General features: G+C 38.1%; 1 protein-coding gene and 1 long non-coding RNA gene across 2 annotated transcripts; one reads left to right on the top strand and one right to left on the bottom strand.

The window, feature by feature from the left end:
- The first annotated feature begins 2,853 nt into the window (after nt 1–2,853).
- LOC132900014 (uncharacterized) lies at nt 2,854–15,678 on the top strand. Its single transcript, XR_009656747.1, has 3 exons — nt 2,854–3,024; nt 10,376–10,440; nt 15,191–15,678. It is a non-coding gene; the product is annotated as an uncharacterized LOC132900014 (long non-coding RNA).
- Nucleotides 3,382–5,585, bottom strand: dlx6a (distal-less homeobox 6a). The gene is made up of 3 exons (XM_060942050.1): nt 4,991–5,585; nt 4,270–4,463; nt 3,382–4,059 (listed from the first exon to the last, which is right to left on the bottom strand). The coding sequence occupies exons 1-3, from the start codon at nt 5,292–5,294 to the stop codon at nt 3,820–3,822; spliced, it is 738 nt and encodes a 245-aa protein (XP_060798033.1). The 5' UTR covers nt 5,295–5,585; the 3' UTR covers nt 3,382–3,819.
- Nucleotides 15,679–17,024: the final 1,346 nt, after the last annotated feature.

The raw sequence follows: 17,024 nt of genomic DNA on the forward strand, positions 1-17,024 counted from the left end.
CTACAGACCCACACATTCTCAATGGTGCCTTAAATTGAAACCTCAACGCTTGTCATACCTGGACGTGCCATATAATTAAGAGCAACGTACAATAAATATAGGAATTGCATGGTTTTTTTCTCCTTCAAATTTACTCTTTGAGTCTGTCATATTTTACCCGACTGTTAAATAGGTAATTTATGTTAAACCTGAACACTCATTCATTAGGTCTCTCGCCATAAATATTTGATGAAGCATTTTTTTTTTTTTTACGTTTACATTTGATATATTGACTGTGGTATTTGCTAAGTGGATATGAGGTGGTCTCGGACTTCTAATGAGTACAGGAGTAAACTTGAATTACAAACGACAAGATCACATAAATTATATTAATGATGCAGTAAGTCTATGCTGCATCTAGGCCTATAAATTCGAGGTGTCCAAGGATACAGTTCTTTAGCATGCCAGTCGTTATGGAGTTTTAACACTGCTTCACTGCATTCAGGTCTCATGAACACAATTCAGTAGATATCCTTCAGGACATTCGGGTTTATTAGAATAATGCTACTTCAGGCTATGTTTAGTTCTATTATTATTATTATTATTATTATTATTATTATACAGTAAAAAGACTTTGAATGAGCTAATTATCAATCTACCAAATTACTTATAATAGCTTATTTAGGCCTAGTAGGCGTATTTTCCATTCTGTACGGTAAACAAAGCCTAAATATCGAAGGCATTTAGGATATTAGGCTATAGATATCCTTAACGTTGTAGACAATTCAGGATTTAAAAATATCTCTCTCTCTCTCTCTCTCTCTCTCTCTCTCTCTCTCTCTCTCACACACACACACACACACACACACACACACACACACACACACACACACACACACACACACACACACACACACACACACACAGAGTGGCGTACATTTGTCTGTTTTAAATTTTTGCGAATGATATGAAAGAAACTGCTTGTTACAACCTCCAGCTACAGCTCAGCTCTCACAGATCCTTTTCAGTTTTATAACGGATAATATAAATCACGGAAATGTGAAAGTTTAATCAAAGCTCTAAAACAAGTACAACAAGTGCATGGTATAACAAAACCTAAAAAGCATAAAACATCTCAGTAGGAGATCGCATATATTTTTATTGTCTACAATCAACAACTATGTCTACAATATCTTAATTGTCATTAATTTTGCGGTTACACCTGTATGCTCGTCACATCCTTCAAGTCTCTCTCACACACCCATACACTTGCACGTAAGGACGCGCGTGCGCGAGCGCACACACACACACACACACACACACACACACACACACACACACACACACACACACACACACACACACAGTAAACACTAAAATCAATGGCATTATTATTATTTCGCCTAAAGGTTGCAGTATTATAGGAGAAAATGAGAAATATCATAAAAGTTGTAAATTCCTGAGGTGCAAGAATTACAAACCGTAAAACTGGTATTAGGACTGTTATGTTTATCCTTGATTATCCTCTAAAGCGTTCACACACACACACACACACACACACACACACACACACACACACACACACACACACACACACACACACACACACACACACACACACACACACTTACTTCCTATGCCATTATATCGAGAGCCTTGTTAAATTCCAACTGACCATTTTCCACTCAGCGAATCCCTCCACAAATGGTGTATGAATAATGACAGTTAGCTTCAACTGTATAACGCTCAACAATAATTATACTTCCACCAGGATTAGAGGTCCATTATCATAATCTGGACATTTACAATTATGTATAATTTGCAAAGATGCGCTTGGTTCTTGATTGCAGAAGGCTTTTTCTAGCTCACCATCGCTAAACAGTGACAGTAATAGCGGTTAATTTTGCGGCCAATATATAAGAGGTGTCGGGCTGCGCAAAACACTTTCACACCTGAATTTGCTTACTCAACCACGAGCAGTGCATGGGACTGTCCGTATTCCCTGTGGGATCTGCACCGAAACCACGACCTCTATCCGGCTGTGGAGGTAAGCACTGTCTTCATGTCTTGTGTGTAGTAGGTAGAGGCGTGCTGCTGTTTGTTCACAGTGCTGAGGGAAACAGGCTTTCTTTCAAATGCAAGTAAACAGTAATGCTAGTACGACTCTTCTCTCTCTCTCTCTCTCTCTCTCTCTCTCTCTCTCTCTCTCTCTCTCTCCTTGTCACTTTGTCCTATACCCTCATCTATTTCACTATTAACTGCCCCTGTGTTTTATGTCTCTATCGAGTTACATCTTCATCCATGTTTATTTTATAAGCATTTGAATGATTAAAACATAATTTTTATCCATATGCGTAAAGTTGCGTAAAACCCAGGGTGGAGACAAGATAGGGCCTAAAATATGACGGCATCGCTTTCCATAAATGCAAGATATCTAAATGAACCATACCAAATCCACTCCGATCGGAAAAGTATTTAAAAAATCAAGCTCCATTTGTGCGCCTGCATGGGGGCATCCACAGGTTTGACAGCTGCAGGGGCTTCTCCTCTCCCCCATTCAACACTGTAATTTCAGATAATATCCCAAGCGTTCACCCTTGTCAGCAATTTGTACATGAATAACCGAATAATTTCGTCTTTTTGTTTCGTCTTTGCTACCTCAAATCCAAATAAAGATGCCTTTCAGTATTAAAAGTGGTAGAAAATTACAGGTAATTATCTTTGACGGTAAAAACGCTGTAATCAGCGGGCTACATCAAAAATTACCCTAATTATGTCTGCATTTATGAGAATAGGAAAAAAAAACCTTCACTTGGATAAAACCCATAAATTGTCCCAAATATCTCCTTCATATTGAACGAGACTGCAGCTGGGTGCTTTGTTCGGGATCGATCCTGTGGCGAATGGTATTCAGCGTTTCTCACATCAAGACAGGGAGAGAGGGGGAAAAACATTTTGTCAATACTGTAATGATTGAGACAGAGTAGATGGACAAGATGCGGGTCTATATTATAGGAAAAACTCGATGAGAGACGACCAACTATGGTAAGCCATTTTGTTACTTCTTTACACCACTATAGCTATAGCTAACACACTATGTTCACTATAGGCCTGTAACACGAAGCCTAGTGCTATTTTGAATAAATCTAGGCAAAAGATGAGAAATTGTTCACATCTTAAGAATAACATTTAATGAACGCTAAAAACTTAATCAACAATGTGATATAATAATAATAATAATAATAATAATAATAATAATAATAATAATAATAAACACAACAAAATCTAATTTGAATAGACAGCTTAAATCACTCATTCAAATGGGCACAAAAATCAAGAGCATGACGCATTGTTTGAAGCAATTTTTTTTACTCGATTTATGACAAAACATAAAAAGTATTTTACAACTAAAATTAGACATCATATTTACAAACAAATTGCTTTCTTTTTTTTGCTTGATGAAAAACATATAATCATAACGCAAATGTTTTTTGTTCGTTTTTCAAATGTGTCACATGGGTTATTTGAAAAGGCGTCAGTGTTTGTTTCCGCTTCCGCTTTTGTCCCATGCTGGTGATGGAGCTATGTGTTTGGTTTACAAGTCAACAGATATAACAAGCGGCTTGTTGAAGCAATCCCATTCGAGGTGCAAGAGTTTAGATCCAATGTCCGCCGCGCAGTTGTTTTTATCCTTCACGTGAAACTTCCCACAGGAAAACATGTCCTCAGTTTGTATTGTACATTTGGCGGTGTGGGTCACTGTTGTTATCACTGCGCAGGGAGAAACTAAACAAGGGTCACCGACGAGGCCTCGGGCCTATACGGCCAATGGTTCGCAGCCTATCTCTGCATAGAGTCCTGATGAGGTGAGGAGTACCAGTGTGAGTAGCCGGGCATGTAGCTGTTGGCAGACATGTTCACTCCCTTGGAAGACGCGGAGACGTCCCATATGGGAGGGATGGCGGGAGAACGCGGGGACAGGGCGATGGAGCCCGGCAGCGGGTCACTCTCGTGGGGATTACTGCCTTGCTTCAGCAACTTCTTAAACTTCGACCTTTTGTTCTGGAACCAGATTTTTACCTGAAACACACAGCAAATAAGCACAGACGATAATTATTTGACATTTGATTATAGCAAAGCGCATAAGATGCTGCAATACACAGAGCTGGCTGTTGCAATAATTTAGTGCGATTTAATACCATAAAATATGTACAAATATATATTCAGCGTCTGCATCAGGATATACATTTATAAATAGATTTCCAATTTGTAGATAGATCAACAACTTACCTGTGTCTGTGTGAGCCCGAGTGAAGCCGCCAGCTCCGCGCGCTCCGGCAGGGCGAGATACTGGGTTTGCTGGAATCTGTGGTTTAATGCCTGAAGCTGCAAACTGGAATAAATCGTCCTTGGCTTTCGGATCTTCTTGCCTTTTCCGTTGAAACGTATTTCTCCGTTTTCGATCACTGTTGTTTTCTGCTGTTCTGGAAAGGGTAACATTGCGTTGGTAGGAGAATATTGTACGATTTTATTCCTGGGCTAAGCAGAATTTTTTTTCAGCATGATAATTAAGCTGGAAAAATATAAACATGAAGTATATACGCCAATAAAAACCTCCCCCCCCCCGCTTTCTTCTCATATTTAAAACTACACACATTGAGAAGTTAATTGGATGCTAATTAGCCTACAGTTCGCTGGGGTATCAATCGCATAGCCTCATAATATCAAATATATTTCATCAGATCACGGTTGTTATTATTAAAAGCAGAAATGAACAAGAACTAAAAGCCTGTGCCGCAAAACTAGACAAAGGGGGGAAAAAGGCGCACTCGGCGGTCTTAAATACGCGCTCAGATGTGCATTTGCTCCATAAGTCGTACAGTATGGACACGGATTTGATTTGTGTCGCAAACAGCTCGGTTAAACAAGACTGCGTAATGACGCAAGACTGACTAATTAATTAAACATTGAAAACAAATACGCGACTGCGGGAATGTAAAACTGCGCTTACCTGTGTCTAACCTCGTCTGTGTGCCGGCGGCGTTATTATGGTAGGACGGCAGGTATGGACTGTGGTGCGGATGGCTCATGTACGAGTAAGGTAGCGACCTGTTATACGAGTTGGAGCCCGAATACGGAGAGTTGTCGTGCTGGTGAGCGTGGGAGCCGGAATGGAGGCAGTGGATCGGGTAGTGGCTGGCGGCCATCGACGGAGAGCTCTGCTGCGAGTGCGACTGCTGACCAAACTCCATGAAAGCCGATTTTGACGAGTCCTGAGCCTCCAGACCGTCAGCCATCGTAGTCATGGTCATCATCAAATTTTCTGCCTTGAGAGTACTTACTCTCCCCCCCTCCCTCCTCCCGTCTCTCAAGTCCAAATGGGTCCTGTTGTGGTGTTCTTTCCCCTTGTTTAGGGAATGCTGCCTTATTACTCCGAAATGTCTTTTTTTTCCCCTCCCTTCCGTTTTTCTCACGCGGTGTGGCGAAAGGTGGGCTTGAGTAAAAGCAGGAGATTATAAGGTGGATTCTGTTAAATTTGAGTCCTTGCTTCTAGACTTGATGCAGACACTACAAGTAAAATGGTTTGTCTCCAAAGGGCAGCGCCTTCCTATTGGTCACTCAACCTCACGTCATCAGTTCTCTGCTTAGCTGAGACTTTACAGCGAGTTAACCTATCTTAACTGCTCTATGAGGAGGATAATAACGGTGGGGTATCCCTCGGATAAGTTCACCAAACAATGACTTGTAAATATGATTTTAAAGACAAGAAAGGCTGCCACAACCACATCTGATTAAGTTGCCTTAATGACCCAGTGAGCTGATGATTGGGTGGGGGGCTGTGATCTTACAACCGTGTTAAAGTTGTCACTGTGATTTTACGACTAGAGCAATCGTTAGAGTCTCGTGAATTATGATCAATTATTACCAGAGTAATCTGAGCACTTCCGTAACGAATTCGTATAAACTTGTTAACTGCGTAATTACGCATCGCGATGCTCGCTATAGCTCTGTAGTAATTACGCACAAGTCACAGTCCAAGGTTCTGTCATTGGATGTCCCGACAAACTGACAGCATTTCCCTGCTGCAATCAGGAGCTCGTTACAGTTGAAAATGTATGTAAATTGCACATGCAGTTAGTGGTTTGGCAAATCGCGTTCACATTATAAACCACGCTGTAAATACACACTACAACGCGCACTTAATTCACATTTCACATCGTTTCATTTTTTTTTATGATCAACACGTTGCTTCATAATATGGCGTTCATTTACTTTAAATGGGGATGAAAAAGTAATTATAGTCGCAATCAGTTATATCCAAATCCCATTTGATTACCCACTACACTGTATTTAAATTGCTCCAATAAAACTGTGAACAATTCATCTGTAATGATTATGGACGAAGTTTATTTTTGAAGGTGGAATAAAAGTAGATATAGCATAAATTATCCGCTAATTATACGCCAGTGTCGCCTCAATTATCCTCTTATCAAAAATGGACGTCTAAATGCAGCGTTTAGTTTCAATTTTCTCCCTTTCTGTAACAAGAACTTGGTACCTTGCTATTATTGCCAGGGTTGTTATTTACTTTGCGGGATTTAAAAGTGCACAAGCGGCCTGGATAACCACTCTCCATGAGCGAACGAGCAGAGACACAGGGCCAGCTGATCGTTCAAAAGCCCATGTTGGTGGATTTTGACTGATTTCTGCTTGCAACTAGACATAGCTGGAATTTGTATTTAAGACATTATGACAGGTAAGGGACAAGACCTTGTATGATATATCTCACATTAATTATGGACCTCCAAGTTAGTGGTTAGGTGTTTTTTTTAAATGATACTATTTTGCCTTCAGCTGTCATTTTAATGGAATGGTGCATTAGAATCTCTGTTCGAAGCACTTTTTCGATTTTTTTTTTCAACGACACGAGAAGAAAACCAGACCCAAACAGGCCTATTCTCTAATCACCTCTGAATGGTACAAACTAAACTTTCAATTCTGCTTTGTTGCCTGCACTTAAGGCGCGTAATAGGCTGAGACGTAGCGGTTCATTACCTTTGCTTTTGTCTCTTGTGTGAAATGACAAACCCTTACGATAAAAAAAACCCACGTTTTAATTTTATTCCAGCTTAACCTTTTTTTCCCACATCCAATATAATCTTGCATATTTTATATCATCGCCTGCACACATCGTCAATTAAAACGCACGTTATTTTTTTAACATATACAACAGCTATAAGACCTTATAGCATACCTATGAGGTTTCAGTTACTAGCTAGAGAAGATTTATAGTATTCTTTAAAAAAAAAAGGTAACTGGTAAGCCTGAATTTAGTACAACCATTATTTCATTAAAATATTATTATATTCTAGGCTAAACATTTTGGACTGTAGGGTATTTGACTACTGTGCGGCTTCCGCTATAGAACTGTGGCGAAATAGGATTGAATTCGAGCAGCCAAGAAACTGAATCAAAAATCACTCACTAAAATCATTCAGCTGTAGGATTCAGGCAACTCGACACGACTGGTAATTTACACGTGTCATAACAAAGTGTTTATTCCATAAGTAGGTTTTTGTTTATAAAGTTATTTTCATGTGAAAAAAAGAAAGCATGTGTAACTTGCTTCATGGATTATAATATCAACAGAGGTCAGTATTCGTTATAGGCCTATTTATATTTCTTGTCCATAGAGGATAGCAGTAAACAAAAATACAGCAACAACTATTATTATTATTATTATTATTATTATTATTATTATTATTATTATTATGTTGCTGCTGTTGTACAAATATTCACCATTAGATATAAAGGTTTGACTGAAGTCTGTGTATTAGGCCTGGTGGGAACATAATTGTGTGCCTGCATTCTCCATGTGTTAACACTGTGCTCATTTGAAACATTCATTCCCTAACAAGAGCATGGAATTTTACAGTAGCTACTAATCGATTGCTCGGGTATATTCGGATTGTACACAGTCAATTTCAGGATTTTTAGGACACGTTTTGGGGTCAAAACCATCAGAAACGGTTAATACGCTTCTCCTGTCTGGAGTTCAGCCCCATTGACTTCACATCGCTGCGGGGGAAAGGAACTGGCGCAGGATAGCTGGTGAAGGCTGACTTTGCATAGGGATTGAAATGACTAAAGTCATGGTTTAGAGTTAAATAGCATATCAGTCGTCCCAACCGTGATCATCAAAGTGGCTTTCTGGAGAAATAAACCCGAACTGGAGGAGATGCGCATGTGAAGGGCAGCTGATGTGGAGTCAATTCACACCAACGACAGAAATAATCTTTGTAGGCTCTAAACAATTCGTGCTTATATAATATATTATTAGACACGCAATTATGCAGTTATTTTAATTTACGACAGTGTTTTAGCGACATATGCTGCATTTTCTTTCTCTTCTGATAGCCTGCACATGATGGACAGTTTTTTAATACGAGATCACTTATAGTGCAAGTAAATATGTGCAGAGCATTTCATAACGAATCATATTGTTTATCATGTGTTTTAGTCATTTCCCAAAAAATTCACAAACCCTATCCATGGGATTTTTAGTCCTGGAAGAACAAGGAAACACTTTTTTTCCCCTTTCCTTGCAACAAGATTGGTACAAAAAAAAAGAAAGAAAACAAAACAAAAAGCTACACTCTGTTCATTATGTTCATAGCAAAACTACATCCAACAAAAAGCATACCTCGACATTAATTTTCGGTTCATCTAAATTAAGCTGAAATCTCTTTTATCTTTTGAGAATGCTGAACAAATGAGAACAGTGGGATTTTTCGTGGCTCTTTTCCGACTTAATAGAAGACATTATTAGCTCTGACAGCACACAGCTCAGGTCTGGAGGAGAGGATTTTGTAGAGAGATGACAGACAGGAAGGCTAGCAATCATAGGCTCTTTTTTACCCCAATGTACTGTTCGATGCCGTTTATCCTTGATGATAGAAAATTGCTCTGTTGCCAGGACGCGGCTGCTAAAATAGAGGGCAAGAGCAACATTTCCATTTTCCAGTTTGAAAGCCATTGAAATGAATTAGTAAAATGGAAAAAAAAATCCCGTGGTAAACAAAGGCGACAAACAAAGATAGCCTTTTTCTTGAGCTGAGTCCCCTTTCAATTTACGATTTTTCGTTTGCGCCTGTATTCAGCACTTGTAAATGGATCACCCTCCTGATGTGCATCAGTGGTGATTATTAATTTTGCAATATGATCAGAAAGTACAGTACAGAATTCAATTAAGCTGCTTTTTTTTTGCAACCCAGTTAGACTGCTCTTTCATATTTCATAGAGAATTGAGTCTGAAGTAGGTTATCTAAATTGTAGCTATGCTATAAAGCGTGGATGTAAGAGAAAAGATCAAAAGCATGCAATGAATGTACATACTTTTTTTTTTTAAACCTGAAAACGTCAATAATAGATTTTAACGTATGTAATTGTATCTGAAGGACCACTATAGGTTGAATTTAGAAGCCACCACATCATGTACCTTCCCAGGTAAAAGACGGGCTACATAGCCTAATAAACGTACAGCAAATATACCACTGTCAACAGAGTCATTTTCTATCATATATCCTCCTATATCTATATCAAATAGCATGTCTCTGGAGAGCCGTTGACAATTCCGGGTACCGTATAATGTCCCTAAAAGGAGTTAGTCAGGCTAGTGTGTGTTTTGACAGCTTGAGAACACACCCGAGTGAATAGTGGGTTTGCATGTCATCACAGACACATGCTTTATTGTTGTTTGGGCGCGCAGTGGCCGAGCACCGAGTGTGTTTAGTAAACATGTGCGTTAAAGTTGCAGCAGTCTAATACAGAACTATACGTTGTTTTTTTTTGTGTGATGTAGAAATAACTATAATACTGCATCTTCTGACAAACAGTGAACACAGTGAATAGTTTTAGCAGTAGCAGCTCTTTTTTGGGATATTATTATTATTATTATTATTATTATTATTATTATTCAGTTAATAATAATAATAATAATAATAATAATAATAATAATAATAATTAGTTGTAGTAGTTGTAATATTATATATTACATAATAGCAACAACAACAATGATGATGATGATGATGATGATGATGATGATGATTAGTAGTAGTAGTAAGAGTCGTAGTGTTTGTTTGTTTTTTAATTTGGTAATGGTGGTGGAGGAATTTCTTTAGTTTTTCTTTAACTTTCCAACACCTTAATTTCGAATGTCTTAAATAATAAGACAGTATTTAATTCTTTAATGTTAATCGATTGAAATATCCATTCAGCATTCTCATAAATGAAGGTATCAAACTGTACTATTGTTTGTCACTGGGCTGGTACCATCCAGGTTATATAACCGGCCCTTAAGGTACAGTTAGTCATGTACCTTAAATTATATTTACAGGTTTCCAGATACAATATCCATGCTGAAGATACAAATCCTTGATGCTATGCCAACAACAGAGAAAGGTACAATTTAATAGGCTACTTTTATTTCTGGATGTAGCCTTTCTTTGGCTGGTCTTACAAGCAAAGCAAACTGGAAGCAATGTTTCCTAATTTCAATAACTCTACCCCCTCCACGACTTTTCCAGTGAAACCTTTTTTTTTGAGCTGCATGATTCAGCTTGTAATTTGATTTTGCAGTTGCATATGTAGTCATGCTTTACTCCTATGCTAATTCATCTTTGATCTTTCAAATGCTCCAGACCCTTGGTTAAATTAATATTCAGTGTGGATCCCGTGGCTCTGAGGACATGGTTTTTGCATAGGAGACTTTAGGCAGGCAGGTGGTTTACAATGAAGGTGCAGCACTATTAATCTGTATCACACCTGGCTTTGTCTGTATGCTCTGCCTTGCAAGACATCACTTATTAGCAGTGCATGCATGGTGCAAGCTATTTGCACTTCTCCTTATCCAACATTGTCTAAAGTCATACTGTCATGATTTTTTCCTACTGTATGAACCATCATGCTAGCCATAGCATGGCATATTCAGGATGGGTATGGATATGTTTTTGTTTTTGGATTTGACTGAAATTTCAATGACAAATAGCCTACATGTGGTAGTTTGTTTGTAAACGATTAGTTAGAATACTACAAAAGCAGCCTTGTAGCATTAATCACATAATGAAAGGCCTGACATGAAGAAAGGAAAATTATCACAGCAATTCTGTCTGATCTTATTTAGGCTATGTTATTTAAACTGGGAATTGAACCACTCATGTTGACAAATTGCATGGGTTTCATTTCTAATTGTAATTTTGTAAACGCTCAACAAACACAAACTCTAAATGCTGTCTGTCTTCAGATTATTTCAGATGATCTTCAAGAAACACAGGCTACGTAAATCAACTCATATAGGCCCAGTTCTTTATTATTAGGCCTATTATTATTTTTTCCCCTCCTTTCAAAGGCGAAGGTGTTGGATGAGCTTAAATTGCGTGTGACTAAACAAGACGTTTCCTTCGTGCGCATTTTGCAGAGACTCGGTGAGGAAGAGGTGAAAACAATGAGGAGCATAAAACACAATTGTGCGCTTGAAACACAAGACCGGCGTGTGAGCTGAGGCGGAAAAATGCTGGAGAAAACAAGTCACACCTGGTGGACCGCCTCATACCTGCTCAATTCATTCCACTGGCAGGGTTCTCAGGAGTTCATTATATTTCTCAAACTACTGTTCATGACTTACTCATCACAAAAAAAAAAAAAAAAACACATTCTTTATGAACTCATGAACTTTGCACAAAACAGGTGATTATGTACAAAGGTAAAAATGAACCCAGATTGCTATCAGTGAAAAGATGCTGCATGAGTGATGACAGGTCTTTTCCTACTAAAAGGATTAAGTAAAAAAAGATAACATTTCTTGAGCCACAAATTGCTGTGTTTAATCCCAGTAAGCATACATTAGACCAGTCCTATTTATGAAAAGTTTTACAGACACTTTGTTTGACTAATACAGTATGTTGAAATGTTGGTATAGTTCAATATCTACAGTCTGGTCTTAGTGAGAATAATAGCAATTCAACAACATTTAAAAGTGCTGTTTACAGTTTGTTAAATCTCCTATAGACCTACGACACCCTGGCAGTAATAGACCATTAACTCTGATTAAATTTGATGGGGAAAAAAAGAAGCAAAAATGCTTGCAGGATATATCATAAAAATGTAAACTATTATTATTATAAGTTTTCGTTTGATCATGAGATTTTAATGTAATTTCATATATTGCTTTTTTCATTCAACAAAGAAATATATATATATATATATATATATATATATATATATATATATATATATATATATATATATATATATAATGCACTTTACTAATGCCATGGAGGCACCATATTAAAATGAGTTATTGATCAATGGTTTAAATGTTGCCTTAAATTAGGTGATGCAACATAAATGAGCTATTTGAGAAGATGACTGTTATAAGCCATATCATTTCAGATTTATTAGAGCTTTTCAGACAAAAAGACTTGAAGCTCTTATTTTCATTAGCTGTAAATGCCATTTCAATTCAAGGGTTTTAGACTGTGTCTGTTTTAAACAAAACACAAGCAGGCAATCACACTGATAACTGCCCTTGGAAATGCATCCACCAGAGCGCTTATTCAATCAATACAAGGAGAGGGTGTTTGCAGAAATAATGAAAAAAAAGGCAAAGTCATTTTCCACAAAGTAAACCATGTCTTGCAGTAATAATAAATAGCTTATCTGCAGAAGTCAGAGGAAACCAGCATATTATGTTTTCCTGCTTGTGTGTGTGTGTGTGTGTGTGTTCTGAGCCACTCTCTTTAATATAGGTAGCCTATATGTAGGTACACAGTGCTGATGGCAAGCTGGATACAGAAGCTATGATGGACAAGCATTGTACAAGCCTTATGATTGATGAAAAGCATTTGGATTTGATAACGGTACACCGTGGACATATGGATGGACTGGCATGAAGTGGGAGGGATGCTGTCAATCACCAGGCTGCATGAATTCCTCAACTAGTTGCCTGCTTTTTAAGGGCTTCACAACATGCAACCAAATTAATATAGTGGATAAGGAAAGTGTTGTATTTGTTGAGGTGTGTTTCATAGTGAACTACAGTATATGTAGATATTAGTGAAATAGTTGTGGCTTTTAGTGAAATATACAGTATAGTATGTAATCGAGATTGTAATGAAATATAAAACGATCTTCATGAAATATACATAGATTGTAATGAAATACGTTTTGATCTTAGTGAAATATATGTTGATCATAGTGAAATACGTTTTGATCTTCGTGAAAAACGTGTTGATCAGAGTGAAATATGTGTAGATTTTAATGCACTATAGATACCAGTGAAATATATGTAGCTCACAGTGAAATATGTGTAGGTCTTAGTGAAATGTTTGTGGATCTTACAGAAATGTAGATCTTAATAAAATATAAGAAGATCTTTGTGAAATACTGTATATGTAGATCTTCAATTTCACTGAATCAGTGGTGGCTTTGAGTTTGAGAGTACCATGCTTCAAAAGATTTTTCAATTACCGATGATGCATCAAGTCACCCAAGATTGTCTACTGTTCAAAGACAAACTGTTTTTAAATATAGTCACTATATATGGATGAGATTCTTTAAGTACTCTTACATCTTGTATTGTAGTCTGCCACAGGCATCTGCTCATCTTTTATGAGCGACATTTTCTGTCCATTAGCAAATTTAGGCCACATCGCTTTTAATACCAAACTATTTACACCTCATAACTGCATAAAAGCCTAGATAAAACAAGGTCATCAGGTCTGCCTGAGAAAAACATTTTAGAATCCTGTCTATTGATTGTATATGATGGCTTCATCACCCACGTTCACCTCCCTGAGAGTGACGTGCATCCGTACCGCCCCCCACAGCTCCTTCCTCCATGCTCCTGGTTGGTTTCTACAGCTGTGGTGTGTGAGAAATGACCAGAGAATTGGCCTCTGGGATAGCAGCAAGCCATCCTGGTGCTATTAGGCTTGTGGCTAATAATAGGTGTTTCAGTCTGGGGGAAGATCAATCAGGGGGAATCATAGGGAATGTTCTGAGGAGCACTTTTACACATCTGTCCAGATGGATGAAATTACACTTGTCTGTTTTTAGCTGTATTACTCCTAAATTGGTTGTCTACTTTTTTTCTTGCTCTCTCTCTCTCTCTCTCTCTCTCTCTCTCTCTCTCTCGCCGCTCATTCATGTGTCAGTGGTCTGCTAAAAGGATTGGGTGCTAAAATCCCTGTCATTTTAGTCTTTTCCTCATGCATGTCCCTCTTCTGCACACCTTCAATTTATTTACTGACTTGCATCTGAACAAGAGACGAATAATGTCTCCGGAGATTTTCCTTCTTGTGAAGAGGTTAATTGCACAGCAGTGCATGGAACACATCTTGGATGTGTTTTAAACATTTTAAGCTGTCATAAATAAATATTGTGTTCATATGAATACCATTGAGGACATAATAATCAAAAGTAATAGCTTGGTGTTTTAAAAATATGCAGATAATTTTTTATGATTAGAAATGAATAATTGCTGTATGAATCTTTTCTAGCAGTTTAATTGATTCAGACAAGATCTTACTGTTCTGTACTATTCATATGCAAATATTATCGTGAGCTGTAAATGTATTCATTTACTAGAAACCACCAATGCTCAAACCACTATGGTAAGAATATTTAGAAATATCCTTGATATAGGCCCATCGCTGTCATGAACCATGAGTGTACTGGGCTGTGGAGGTAATCACATGTCGGTAAGACCCCCTGTGATTGAGCACCACAAGTTAACTGGTATGATGTGTCCATCACTGAGGTGTATGTGGAGACTGAGAGGGGTCATTTACAGACTACAAAATAGCTGCATGCGTCTGTGATTTCAGCTCAGTGGCTGACAGCTTGAAATGTTATATGTTTGTGAGCAATAATGTGGCAACTTGTATTGGTTCTGGCCTTTTCAGCAATGTCTTTGAGTTTTATGTTGAGTTCAGGAATGATATAACTCCTAGAAATGTGCCAAGTTTGATTTGCTTGTAGTGTGGAATTCGTATAAGTATCCCTGACACTGTTACAATGGGCTGACACTCACAATATGGCACTCAGTGAAATTACCACTCAAAGACACTCAGTAGGATTTTCTTTTAACAGTGAAAATGAATACTGTACATCATTGTTTTTTTCTTTTCTTTTTTTTTTTTTTTGCTTGCAGGGAGCCTGATTTGAGATGTTCTTCTGTTGTTGATTGCTCAACATTGAGAGATATTTCAAGGGCTCAGAGAGCTGACTGAGGAGAAGTCTTTTGAAAGAGCAAAGCCCGATGACCAGGCGAAGGAAATCAAGGCTCCCTAGTGTGTCGCCTTAGCAACGGGGGAAAATTAGCATTGACTTCCGAGCAAGCCTACAAAACTAGGCTTCAGGGGATTTTTTACATCTTGAAAGTGACAATCAAAGAAGATCTAAAGACATGCTTCCACTTCCATTTATATTGAAATCAGTTTCCTTCTTTTTCCGCTGCCAGAACACAAAAAGTCTTAATGTATGTATTTTTGCTCATTTTACTGTGTTGTGCAGTTTCCCCATGATGCCCCCCTTGCTCATGTTTGCCTCCCGCCGTGGCAAACAAAACATGTCTGTGATAGTGAAGTCATTACAGAGCACTTCCCAAAATGAACTACAACTGACACTGGCTTCCTCATTTGCAGGCATGGAATACAGCTCTCGTGATTGCCAACACACTTAATGATAGCATCTCCTAGAGCCACAGAAGTATCATACTGATGCACCATCTCTCTCTCTTTCCCTCTCTTCATCACATTGTAGGGAATTCAGTGGCGTCCAAACTGCAGAACCCCGCAACTAAGCCCATCAGGAGCCGTTATTCAGAGAAATGAAGTGCAGATTGTTTGTGCCGACGCATGAAGCTGCTTGGTATACCCTCTCATCACAACCAAGCTGCACTGCCATGTCGGAACAAGCAGGAATACATTAAAAGGTAATGAGAGATCAGTCAGAAGAGGGTCATGCAGGGGCACTGTTTGGCATCGCCATTGCTGGAGAGAGCTTTCAGCGTGACGGCCTTGCTGTCTCTGTTGAGGAGCCAAAAGGGGTGGAGTTCAACAATGTTCCTCTTGGCAACAGTTGCTAAGCCTTGCTTCTTGTTGATGTGGTTATTTGTAAATCAAAAGTAGGTGCATGAGATTAGCAAGTACTGTATGTGTGTGTATGCGTGTATATATATATATATATATATATATATATATATATATATATATACATACGTGTGTGTGTGTGTATATATATATATATATATATATATATATATATATATATTATATATATATATATATATATGTGTATACATATGTATGTGTGTTATTTCACATACTAATGATAATTTGAATAAATATTTTTATTCAAGACCATTCAGATACTGTGTGCCATTTACTCTAGCTGTAATTATGTTGCATGAGAAGCATTGCATGACCAATGAACTACAGAATGCTAATGAGTAATATTATTCACCATGCAGAGCAGATATTACATTTATTATTATTTTTTTTGTGAAGCCACAATAGTTTTAGTTAAATAATGAGCTGATGATTGCACCCCTGAGAGATTAAACATTTCCAAATATTTCTGCAAAAGCACCGCCAATCCTGTTCTCTGCCATATGGCCACTGATGAGGGCAATGTGGAATCACCTAATGGTATGCCATTGTAACAACACCTGGCAACAGTTCATCCAGACTCTCATACTCCTCCCTTCCCCCCTGCTGAAAAACATTGGAACATATTTCTGTGTGAGAGAGAAAGCCCTATATGAACAAATAATGGATGCAAGCCAGTCTAAATAAAGTGTGGTTTATGAGTTGTGGTCAGGACCATCTCTTTAAAAAAAGCGTGCTGTACAAAAACTGCTGCCAACGTATTTTTTTCCACCATACGGTTATAATACGAAGCCATTTCTTCCCTCTCTCACAGTAAGAGGCTCAGTCAATAAACGGCTGCCTGTAGACCAGTAGTCTACAGCCACAGGAGAAGCG

Source organism: Neoarius graeffei, chromosome 16 (assembly GCF_027579695.1).
Source record: "Neoarius graeffei isolate fNeoGra1 chromosome 16, fNeoGra1.pri, whole genome shotgun sequence".
NCBI classification, from domain to species: Eukaryota; Metazoa; Chordata; class Actinopteri; order Siluriformes; family Ariidae; genus Neoarius; species Neoarius graeffei.